The sequence below is a fragment of the Catharus ustulatus genome, chromosome 6, assembly GCF_009819885.2.
Source record: "Catharus ustulatus isolate bCatUst1 chromosome 6, bCatUst1.pri.v2, whole genome shotgun sequence".
Taxonomy (NCBI): Eukaryota; Metazoa; Chordata; class Aves; order Passeriformes; family Turdidae; genus Catharus; species Catharus ustulatus.
The window spans coordinates 47,472,373-47,483,768 of NC_046226.1; the positions used below are offsets into that span (position 1 = coordinate 47,472,373).

An 11,396-nucleotide genomic window follows, 5' to 3' on the forward strand; every position below is an offset into this window, starting at 1 on the left:
TTATTACACTTACACTCTAATAAATGCTGGGAGAAGGAGCTGTGAATCTTTGTTAAATCAGTGTAAGCATCTCTCTCAGCTTCAATCAGTATAGTCTATTAACCTACTAAACTACAAAGTTTATAGTACAGATGAAGCTCAAATTATGATTGTGTTTAACAGGTAATTGTTTGCAAAATACTTGGTTTCTCTCTTCCCTTATTACATAACAGCTCACCAAAACCACTACAGTACTCAATACTCTTATGAAAATTGCAAAAGCATCAGACCGCACCGCTGAAGATGAAACCGTGTCAGGTTTATTAGCACCATTAATATGTTTTACTCCAATGCAATTACGATATTTTAAAACAAGTTTAAAAAGCAAGTTTCATAAGTGAAGGAACAATGGCTGCCTCTGTTGCTAATTTGAACTTCAAAAGTAGATCAATGCTATTTGTAACAGAAAAGTTTGGAATCTCTTCCAAAGCGGGTAATATGGATCTCTGGCAATGTTGTCGAGCAAAGCAATTAAGCAACACTGATCTCTAGTCAAAACTGCACTTAAAATATATCCTGTGTAAAACAAATAAGCTAAAAATGGTCTTTTTTTTTTAATGGAGGGAATGCACTGAAGAAACCATAGAGTTTCACCAACACCAGTATTAATGCAGCATTCAGTGGAAGGGTCAAATATACTAATCAACCACAGAAAATACTCTGGCTTTACTTTGGTGCTAAACCCAGCATCGTACCATGCCAGCAGCTCATTCTTTTCAGCTTTCTTCCTTAGGACTTGACTGGATTTTGAAGCACTTGACTGAACAGAAGGCAGCACCCAGAGAAGTTTTGCTGTGTGACCACATAAGCCTGTAGCTGTTTGTTAATCCGTAATAAATTCACTATTGTTTGTAAGCCTCAGCTTCCGGGTTTTTTTTGGTATATTAAGTACTCTGAGGTGATCAGAGACACTTGGGCTGCTGCTCTTTGTGGTATGATTAGAACTTACCCTTCCCCCCACATTCCAAGGGACCACAAGAGAAGGGGAGGACCAGGAAGGAATAAAGCAGATCTCACTCTAAACATCTATCAGATAAATGTGACACCAGCTCCAAGGGTCGAGATCTAGAACAGGAACAACTGTTACTGCTGCCTAATTTAACACACTTGCACTCGAAGGATCATTTTCCAGTAACACAGAGTCAAAACACAGAGGGTGTTTCTCACACCAAAAAGTTAAGAAAGCACAGCCAACAAAGAGACATACAACACCTTCTGCAGGGGTAGGAAAAGCACATGGAAAGCTGAAACTGCAAACCACCACTTTCCCAAAGCAGTAAGAAATAAGAAAGATCACAATGGTTTTATTAATGAGGACACTTAGGAAAGAGACCAGCAAGAAGCAGACTAATACATTTTGATTGCAAGAGGCATCTACACAAACTAATGTGTCACTGAGAGAGACCTGTTTTCCTGTTATTATGCAGGTTTTTCATCAGCCCTGTCCTCCTCACATCAGAGACCCAAACACCTGAAGCTCCCACTGTAAAAAAGTGGCACTGAACAAGTGGCATTACCCCAGCTTCTGCCGGGGCAGGCAAATGTCCTCAGTTTCTTTGTCAAGCAGCAAAACGGATGTTTCCATTTACAAACACAGATGCTAACAGCAGGCATAACTTGGCCAGAAATAAGAATGGGTCCCCCAGGACTTCAAGCCTTTCCCACTTCAAAATATCAATGCTCCCCCTTCCTGCCATAATCACACACAACCATTCCCCCGACATGTGCACAAATAGAACTAACAGCGTTTTGAGGGAGAAAACGTTAAGAGCATCAGTGGGACAATACTGGGTTTGGTCAGGAGAGAAACATATCAGGAAATAGCTGAGAACAAGCAAGTAGCACACAAATGACTCAGGATCCATTCCCATTACAATGGGGAAAACAGGCAAGCCTTTTCCACACATGGACGGATCCACCCACCCTGTGTAAAAAAGTACAGAACAATCGCCAATTTTTTCGTAGTGACTTCAAGTAGCCCAAAATATTTTTCATAAGAAAACCATCATTCTAATATACTGAGAGTTTGGCTAAAATAAACCTTGATTCTTTTCTGCTTTACAATATAATTTGCACAGAATAAGTAAAGCTGATGTAGTGGACATGTAGTATTTTGAGTCATACAAGTAACTTGCATAACTCCTGAGTTTGACCTTTTTTTGCAATTACAGTAACACTCTTTGACACTCCAGCTTTTACTTTTACAAAGTCAATGTAACAGACCACCTGTGCTTTGCGGTTGTTACAAACACATCAAAGCTTGTCATTTCTATTTTCATTGACACCATGTAACACCAGAGTGCAGCCCTGTGACTTAGAAGACACAAGGCTTGCAGCACACGGCAGCCAGACCCCTTTACATGTCACAAATACTGCCCTGCTGCTGCTCAGCCTGCTGGAAGAAAAGCCAGCCATCAGTGTCTACCCCACAGATACTCAGCATCCCCTCCATCAGAGTGAGTGAGGGGTCAGACTCACACTAACACTTTGTATTGACAGCTGGTTCCAGAGTTGGATGTGACCCGTGCAAGGCAAGTAACAAGTGCACTCTCACCACCAAACAGATCAGCAGCAGACAAAGGGCAACACACACGCCAATGACCCTTCTAAACACACCACATCCATCAACTGCGACAAAAGAGTTTACCTTCTGTTCTAGGCACATCAGTGTTAAAAAGGAGGGAACCTAGATGGCAAAGACCACACTCAGGAACTGCTGTGAAGAACAAACTAAGGGCAGCAGGTTATCACTGCAGCGCTAGTTTTGCTGGAGCATGAACCAAGTGCTCATGCGATTTTGAAGCACAATTATTCACAGTTCACCTGAGTGCAGGTCGGCAGCACAACTCATGCAAGAAGTAACCGAGAACATCTCGTTTGGGATACTGGTAGCGTATCAGGTCACTCCCATCAACTGCATCTCCCTCTCCCGCACTGAGGTTCCCAGCCCTAAAACCTGCAGCAAACAGCTCTCTGCCTTCTGTCTCTGTGTAATTAGCACTATTAATCCCAGCTATCCAAGCCCCCTGGCGTGGCTCTGATTTGGCGTTAATCTCTGCCGAGGTCTCTTCTTCCTCCCCACAGAAAGCCATTTAAACCTTGGCACGCCTTTCGGTTTAGAGCGATGTTCTGTCGCAGGGGGATTAGCCCCACACCGTACGGGTGGGAAGCACAGAGAGCTGCCACACCTGGCCCGCCTAGACGGCCAAAAGGGGAGGAAAAGTTACTTTTCCAGCGAGCCAGCGCTCGGGACGAGGCGAGGGCTGCTGCGCACCCCGCCGTGCCCGCGGGCGCGGGCGGCTCGCCCAGGGACGCCCGGGGCTGAGCTGCAGCCGCCCTCCGCTCCCGCCGGCAGAACTGATTAGTCATTAGCGCCGCACGCGGGGCTCGGGCTGCCCGGCAGCGGGGCCGCCTCGGCCGCGCCGGGACCGCTCCGCAGCGAGGGACACGGACGGGGCCCCACTCACCCCATGAGCCAGTCCATGGCTGGGTCCCGCCGCGCCGGCAAGCTCCCGCGGCCGCCGACTCGCCGCTCACCGCCCGCTCATGGGGGCCGGCGCCGCTGCGCGCTCGGGGCTCCTCGCTCGGCCGCTGTGTCCGCCGGTCCCTGCCCCGGTCGGTCGGTCTGTCTGTCGGTCCCTCCCCGGCCGCGGGCGGGGCGGCCGCCGGGTGCCCCCCCCGGGCTGACACTCGCGCACTGGCGCGGCCGGAAGTAAACACACCGCGAGGGCCAACCCGGAAGCGGCCCCGCGCCGCCCCGTCGCGCGGGGCACGCCGGGAGGTGTAGTCCGGCTCGCACCCCGGGCCAGTGACTCCCCGGCATCGCCCGGACTCCCCGTGGGAGCTTCGCTGCCCGGACCTCAGTGCTCCAGGTCTCGCTAGGACACGCCCAATCGGTGCCTCTGGGGCAGCGCTAGCAAGGCAAATCAATGTGTTCATTACAGACGGTGATGAGAACCTGCAATTCCCACGGGGTCACCAGGGACCGACCCAAGACTGTCCTGCAAAAATGACCGAACAGCTGCTGAAAGGATGATACCTATCCCCAGACAGCCCAACACTGCACTCTTTGAGATTTACACAGCCCTGACTTTTAAATGTCAATCCTTTCCATGCGTTCATGGATGCACAGCATTCCCAGAGGCTCCGTGAGTGATGTCCTCCAGACCCATCTCCCTGATCAGCACCTGCTCAGGTGGGGCTATTCACAGAGGCAGAGCTGCTGGACGTGATCCCATGCTATGGACACGAGTATTAATTAAAACCTGTGTTACGGGAGAGTGATGGTTGTGTCACTGGGCTCCCTGCACTCCCCAGTTTTCCAAGGGAAGGACCAGCCTTCTTCCAAGGCTGTTGGAGCCATCACCCTCCTTCCCTACCCTGCTTCCTCTAAGAGCCCTCCCAGCCCTGTGATGCTCTGAGAATGGGGGTCCCCAGGGCCCCTCATCCCACTGTTGAGGGTGGATGAGCCAGTCCCAGCCACTGCACGGACTCCGGAGACCATTCCAGCACAGCAGCGTTATCCTGAGGCTGGCACAGCCTTGCAAGGGGATGTCAGGGGGTGGATTAATAAGAATGTTTCTCCGTCATGGTTGTTTTGTATCTTTCTTGTTTTGTATCTCTCTGTCTTAAGGAAAGGCGACCGAGTTATTTTGTATTAAAAAATATATTGTGCTGGAGTTTTGGAAAGGGACTTTCCCTTTGAAATCTGCTGGGGATCCCTTTGCACAACACCTAACTGCTTTATTTTGCCATTCTCCTATAAAAAACTTCAGCCCGAGAATTATCTGGGTATATGGCAGTGTAATGCAAGAAATGGAAGGCCAGAACTCGAAAATGCATGTTGTCTGTGTTTCAATGAAGTATTTATCTTTAATACATTTTATCTTTTAATTGTTTTTAGTTTTACTTATCCTTGCATTTAGGAAATGTAGCAGAGGACAGGGAAAAGGTCTTACAGCAAAACCTCACACACTTTCCTGGTTGGGGCAAGGATTTTTTACAGTGTTTAAAATACCAGATCAAACCATCTGCAGAAAATAATTATCCTTTATACAGACACTCGATCCAGTCATTATCTGCAAACATTTGAGAACAGATGTCCCTCATTTGAATTATGTTTTCTTGTTGCCCTTTGTTATGGGTATTTTTAGCAGGGCATTTGAGGATGAGCGCCATCCAAATTTACTGTGGGATGCATTGTACCAGGAGTAGAGTGTTTAGTCATGTGACACATGTTTTAAAGCAGAGATGACTTCTGATACAATAAGTTTGTCATGTCAGATTAGCTGTTTTCCTCCTGATTGTATCAGGGAAAATATACAGCAACTGGCACTAGGATAAGTCCTGGTGAAAAAAAAAAAATCACACAAGGAACATCTATTTCATTTGTCTTTTGTATCATACCTTCCAAGGACGCAAGGCCTTTATCTATATCTCACCTAAGGTGATAATTTTATAATTTTTTTTCCTCTTGACATTGCACTTCCATTGACATTACTGTTTTGTTGTGATTTTTTTCTTCTTCCTTCATCCACTGGAAATCGCAGAAGCCCCTCTGTCAGATCGAGCACTTCACATTCATCCCAGATCAGTCAGGCCCCTCCATGAGCAGCTCTGAAGAGCAAAGGAGATGCCAATCCCAGAGCAGCATCCAGTGGTTGTCCTGCAACTCCCCTCCCAAGCCCTCTATAAAATGCATCGCAGTGATTATTTATTTGGCAACAGCCTGGAGGCTGTGGGGCTCCTTTGTGCCAAGCCCTATGCACATGGAATGAGAAAGAGCACTCCCTGTTTAGGGCTTGCAGGCCCTGTAGCACATGAACATAAGGTGCTTAACAAGCTCTGGTCCCTGGCATACAGATGTGGTAGGAAGTGCAGAGGATCCCGGAGGTTTATAATGCTTGACGTTGCAGGGTTTTGCATCGACTCTTCCCTGGATTACTGCTCCACAGCTTACTCATGTCTAACAGGATTTAAAATGTGAGATTATTGACAGGCAGTCTGGGCAGAACGTGTGCCCCGTGGGCTTGTAGGACCTGGACTGGAGGGCTTTTGGCCTGTGGCACGTAGCAAGAAATACTGCATTCACTGCTCCTCTCCTCCTTGTTCTGCTACCCATATCCCCTGGCCTGGCTGGAATAACAGGAATCCAAAAAAGCTCATTCCCTGCTCCTCCTGGCCTCCAGGCATAGCATGGCTTTGTTTCCAGATGTTCCTCAGCAGCACCAAAGGTTTTCAGAAACTGATGGGAGGTTGGAGGGGATCCCATGCAGACCAGAGCACAAGAGTTGGGACAGACATCTCCCATGAGGATTTGACAGTCGTGTAAGGCTCTGCAGGGCTCAGTATAAAAGTCAAAGTACAAGATAGTGTGGACCTGAGGTCAGTCCCTGTCTGCTAGAAGGCTCTGTTATGTCCCACAACCCCTGAAGAAAGACACTGCAGTCCCAAAAGTGACACAGCGCTGGCTGAGAACTGCCTTGAAATAGCAAGTGTGAATATTTACTTCCTTATTTTTGTCCCAAGCTTCTCATTACTAGATCTGTGCAAAACAGGACATTTGGTAGCCATCCAGACAACAGCTGTCATATCTACCTGATTTTCATGTTGTCTTTTAGACAGCTTGCTCTGCCTGATACTAAAGTGGTACCACAGAGGGTGAGTGGCTATGAGGAAGTAATCCAGGCACCGGTCTCTTTGCAACTGTCCCTTTACTGCCTCTGATTTAATTGTCATTACCTCCTGCAGTGGGAAAAGTGCAACATGCAGGTGGGCAAACACCACCTTGCACAGTCAGAACGAAGGAGTGGGAGTGAACTTTGCTCCTTTATTGGCTTATTGCATCAGAAACACCTGTCCTTCCTTCACCACCCCACACTGGTGTGGGGCTGAGCAGCCTCAGACCTGATCCCCCGACATCAGCCTTGCATGGAATGGAGCATTATTTTGGGCTGTAAGAGTTTTCCTTCTTTGATCTGAAGCAGTGTCATTCCCATGGAGCTCATCTTAGCCTGGACAGCTGAGAGGCCTCAACAGGCAGAGATGTGAACCTGTTTGCCGAGCTGAGGCATTTCCAGTGGGTGGCAGAGAAGCAGAGCAGGTGATGGCTGCCCCGGCACAAAGAGGGTGTGACATTTTTCAGCAAGCTGCAAATCTGCAGCTCTGATCTGGGTCTTCAGCAAGAGCAGGAGATACACCCTATGGAGTGTGTCTTGGGCTTGGGTTCAAAATGGTTCCATCTGTGAAGCTCTGAATGCAGTGCTGGCTCTTTAAGTCAAAAACATCCACACACTCCTTCCCTGGGACAAAACCTCTTTGTCCCTGTGCATGAAACATATTACGGTTCAAATTCCTGCAGAGCCATTAGAAAAAGAAAAGTGCATGAGTCTGACAGCGTGGGCCTGCCTGCAACTCTGAATATGATTATTAATCATGCTAGATATTAAAAAAAACATCTCTTCTTGGTTGGAACATTTGATTTTTTTTAAATAAATAAACAGTGAGTGGTTATAAATATTGATCACTGCCAGTAATAGTAAGACCTTTTACATATAGTCTTGTAACAAGACAATCAATCCTGCTGAGGACCAGATTGGAAACAATAAATGACATTTTGGGTCCTGAACTGTCTGGAAAATATGGCTTTTATTCTGATGTCTGAGAGAGGGGTGGGGGAAGAGGGCTGCAAAATCTGTCCTTGGAGGTCTGCATTTCTACGGATGTTGTCCAGGGTTCAGTTTCTCTCTCAAGTCACAGAAGAACAGAATTATTAGGTATTTCCTCTTTCAGATAACTTAAGAGTGGTTGTCAAAACATGAGACTGGTGGTGACTGGCTTTTAATTTTCACCCCCAATAATTAGGTATTAGTGTGCAGTGTCTGCCTTTTGCCTCAGCTTCCATACCTGGAAAATGAAAAAAAATCACACTTCCCTCTGCATCAAGTCTTGTGAGAGATGATGTCCAAATGCTCAGAAGCCTCCAGTGCTTAGGAGTGCTGAAAATTAGGTGGATTTCTCTGTTCCTCCAAGTGTGGAATACAAGAATTACACTAAAATGAATTGAATTCACTTTAAAGAAGAGAGAGATTTAGTTTCAGCTGGGAGGCTTGGGAAATGCCGCCCATGGGGTCAGGATGCCTGGGTGGATCTGCATGTGTCAGAGAGCTCTGTAAGGGGACGTGTGGGTTTCCTTTTGTCTCAGAGCTGGCAATTCCACGTCACTGTGGACAGGCTGTCACCAAACTGACGCTCTCATTACGCCTGACCAGTACCAGCCAATTTGAAGGGCCCCTTGGAAAGGGGAACCAGAAGACACACACCAGCTCTGTGGTGCTCCTTCTCCTTGCTGATAAGCTCCTCCCTGAGCGTGTCTTAATCTACTGCTTGTGTCAGGGTGGAGAAAAAGGCACAGGGAGAGAGCTGGGACATATATTTTTGAGTTTGGAGAGGGATGTTCACTGTAGGGTTGGGATGTAGGCTACCCATAAGCAAAAGATGTTGCATGTAACTGGAAGCCAGGGCTTGTCCATCCCCACTGGTTTTGCAGGAAGATGGAGACAGTGCCGGAAATTGTTTGCATTATTTTCCTAATGCTGCATCTCTCTCACAGATGGCAAAACTCCCTCTAGGCCTCCTCCTTGAAAAAACCCAGCAGGCTGCAAAAAGCCTGCAAGGCTGATTCTTTTAACCACTCCTCGACATCATTTACAAAGGCAAGGAACAACTTTATGGCACACCTTGTCCTCTGATACAACTGCATGTAAAGCAGTTCACCAAATACCTTTTGAAGCACCTCAGAGCCTGTGCAGCATCTCCTGCAAACCAAGGAGAGGGGCAGCTCACCTGTGCACACACAGGGCTCTTCCCATGCAGGGCAGCGTGTGCCCCCCACAACCAAATGCCCAGAAGGGAGCAGCTGGATTTGCAAGCCACGGGAGGATGGTCAGACTCAGGATCACACCAAGGGCTTGCTTGGTGGGTCCTGCGTGCCCGGCTCGGAGCGAGCAGGGAGCGCTCAGCCTGCTGGAATGAGGTGGGTGAGGACGAGCAGTGCCTGGCTGCAGCCAGCTGCCCTCTGCCCCCGCTCCGGGGCTCAGAATCCCGCAGGCACCGTCCAGTCCGCCGCGGGGTTGGTGCCCTGCAGTACAAATGAGGCCTCCAAATGATGGCTGCATTAAAGTGTTCCCAGCCCCCACCGATTACAAAGGGTGCCTGGCAGAACAGGAGTCTGTTTGTCTGCTGCGCTCTGCACAAACAGTCGCTTCTGTAAATACATCTCACATGAGCAATTAGCCCCGACAATAAAGAGGTCCCATCTCTGCCGAGCCGCTCGGGGAAGCTGCTCTTCACCGGGCACCGAAGAGGGCTCGTACAGCTGTAGCAATCCCCCACCTGTTCCCTTCCTGGGAGACCACGGCTCTGGGTCTGCAGAGCATCCCCTCCGTTCTGCTCCAGCCCCCTTGGCTGGGTCTCGGTACCTTGACACCACACGGGTGATGCTCAAAACAGCCCCTGGGTGATAACCGAGCACCCGGCAGAGTGGGGCTGCACAGGGAGGGGTCACACATTGCTCTTCAGCTCCTGTGCCACCCTGGGGGCAGGGACAAGTTATTTTAAGGGTGTAGGAAATATTATGCTGTGAAACTGAAGCTGACTTGGAAAGCGCCCAGCCCAGCTCAGCAGCCATTCTTATCACTGACTAAATGCACTTGTAATTATTTCTCCTTTCCCTCCTTCCTCACGTTACTAGCATTTTTCTCCTCTTTCGTCTTGCACAATTAAATCTGAAAACCAACCCAGGAAAAGCACTAATCAGTTGTTATTCATGCATATTTGCAATGCCAGGTAGAGGCCTCAGCTGGACAGCAGGGCTCTCCGTGCCAGGCTCTGGTCATTGCAAAATCCACAGAGAATTGTTAGTACCAAAGCCCTGGGAGTCCTGGATCCACATACAGAGGGGAGATGTCAAATGTGATGAGCATATTGTAGGCAATCTGTGCTAAAAAAAAAAAAAAAAAAAAAAAAAAAAAAAAAAAAAAAAAGAGAGAGAGAAGAGGCAGGGACAGGTAGAAATGAAACAGTCACCCTCAGGCATCAGGCAGCCTGCTGCCTAATGTCCAACTTTCCAAGGAGGGCAACTCCTGTGTTCCACATATTGCTGTTGTGGAAGGGAAAGGAGCTTTTGCTAATGCTGCTCTCTCTTTAATTTCCAGCCTTGCTACCTGAAAGCAGCTCGTCCTCTTAAATCTTTCCAGAAGTGAACACGCATCTTTTTCTTGGAGCAGAAATCAAAGTGCTCCTGTGCTGCTGTGCTTGTTCTACACTGGTATCACTGGAGTCCAGCTCCAAGATAGCCAGTCTTGCAAGGCTTGTGCAAAAAGAGCCCCAAAAAAACCCATCAAAAAACCAGAAAAAAGAGTGACACAGATCCTTGTTAATTTATTTGAGAACACCAGAATATTTGTGTATCAGTACTTGTAACTGAGGAATAAAGTGCTATTCCCTGCCTTTGAGGTGGAGCAAGAAAGCAGTGTGTTCCCTGGTGGCAGCCTGCTGTCCTCAGGGCTCCACATCCTAAGAAGACTCAATGGCACCATCTGACGGTTGAGAGGAAATATTCCTATTCGTGAATATTCATTCAAAGCTATTCCCAACCAATAACAAGGTTTCAAGCTAGGTGCAGGTAGGTTAGTGGTCTTTCAAGGAGGCTTTGGAACGGATCCAGGAGTGTCGAGAGATGGGAGAGTTTGGCCTGCGTGGGAGGAACACCACCCTCTTCCTCACTTGTCTCCTTCAGTGCTGATACAGGGGAAGTAGCAGCACCTCTGGAGCAGGTATGTGAAAAACGGGTGGCAGTGAGCTTGCAGGGCACAATCACAAAAATGTAGGATGCTGCTGAGCCTCCCCAAATCAGCACTCCCCAAAGACCAGAGTGCACTATGCCAGAATGGATGTGCTAGTAGAAACAAAGGAAAAACACTGCCACAGCAGCCCAGACACGGGAAAGGTGGGCTGGAGCTGCTGGGGAGGATTTGTGTGCATAGATGGCCATGTAAGGCTCTGTTGATGTAGGTGGCTCAGACCAATGGGGATCTGTTTGGTAAGTGCCCTCCATTGATTTTTCTATGTATAGGGAGTTTTGATTTCTCCAGCAAAGGCTGTAAAGGACGGTCGGGTTTATTCCATGCCTACTTTGCAGCGTTAGCATCAGAAGGTGACCTGTCCTCTTCCTCCTCTGACTCTGATGTCTGCAAGGGCAGTAAGTGCAAGGAGTCAGCTAAATTTTGCCCCCTGCTCACAGTAATCTGCTACTACCTGAAATCCAGGGGGATAGGGTGACAGATAAAAAAGTTTTG

The 11,396-nt window shown here is 48.2% G+C and overlaps 1 protein-coding gene across 1 annotated transcript in view; it reads right to left on the minus strand.

Moving 5' to 3' along the window:
- The window catches only part of MOB2 (MOB kinase activator 2), a 107,563-nt gene extending 103,964 nt beyond the window's left edge, over positions 1–3,599 (minus strand). The window contains exon 1 of the mRNA XM_033063603.1: positions 3,507–3,599. Within this exon, the coding sequence (XP_032919494.1) occupies positions 3,507–3,523 (17 nt within the window). The 5' untranslated portion in view covers positions 3,524–3,599. The remainder of the gene's footprint in view (positions 1–3,506) is intronic.
- Positions 3,600–11,396: the final 7,797 nt, after the last annotated feature.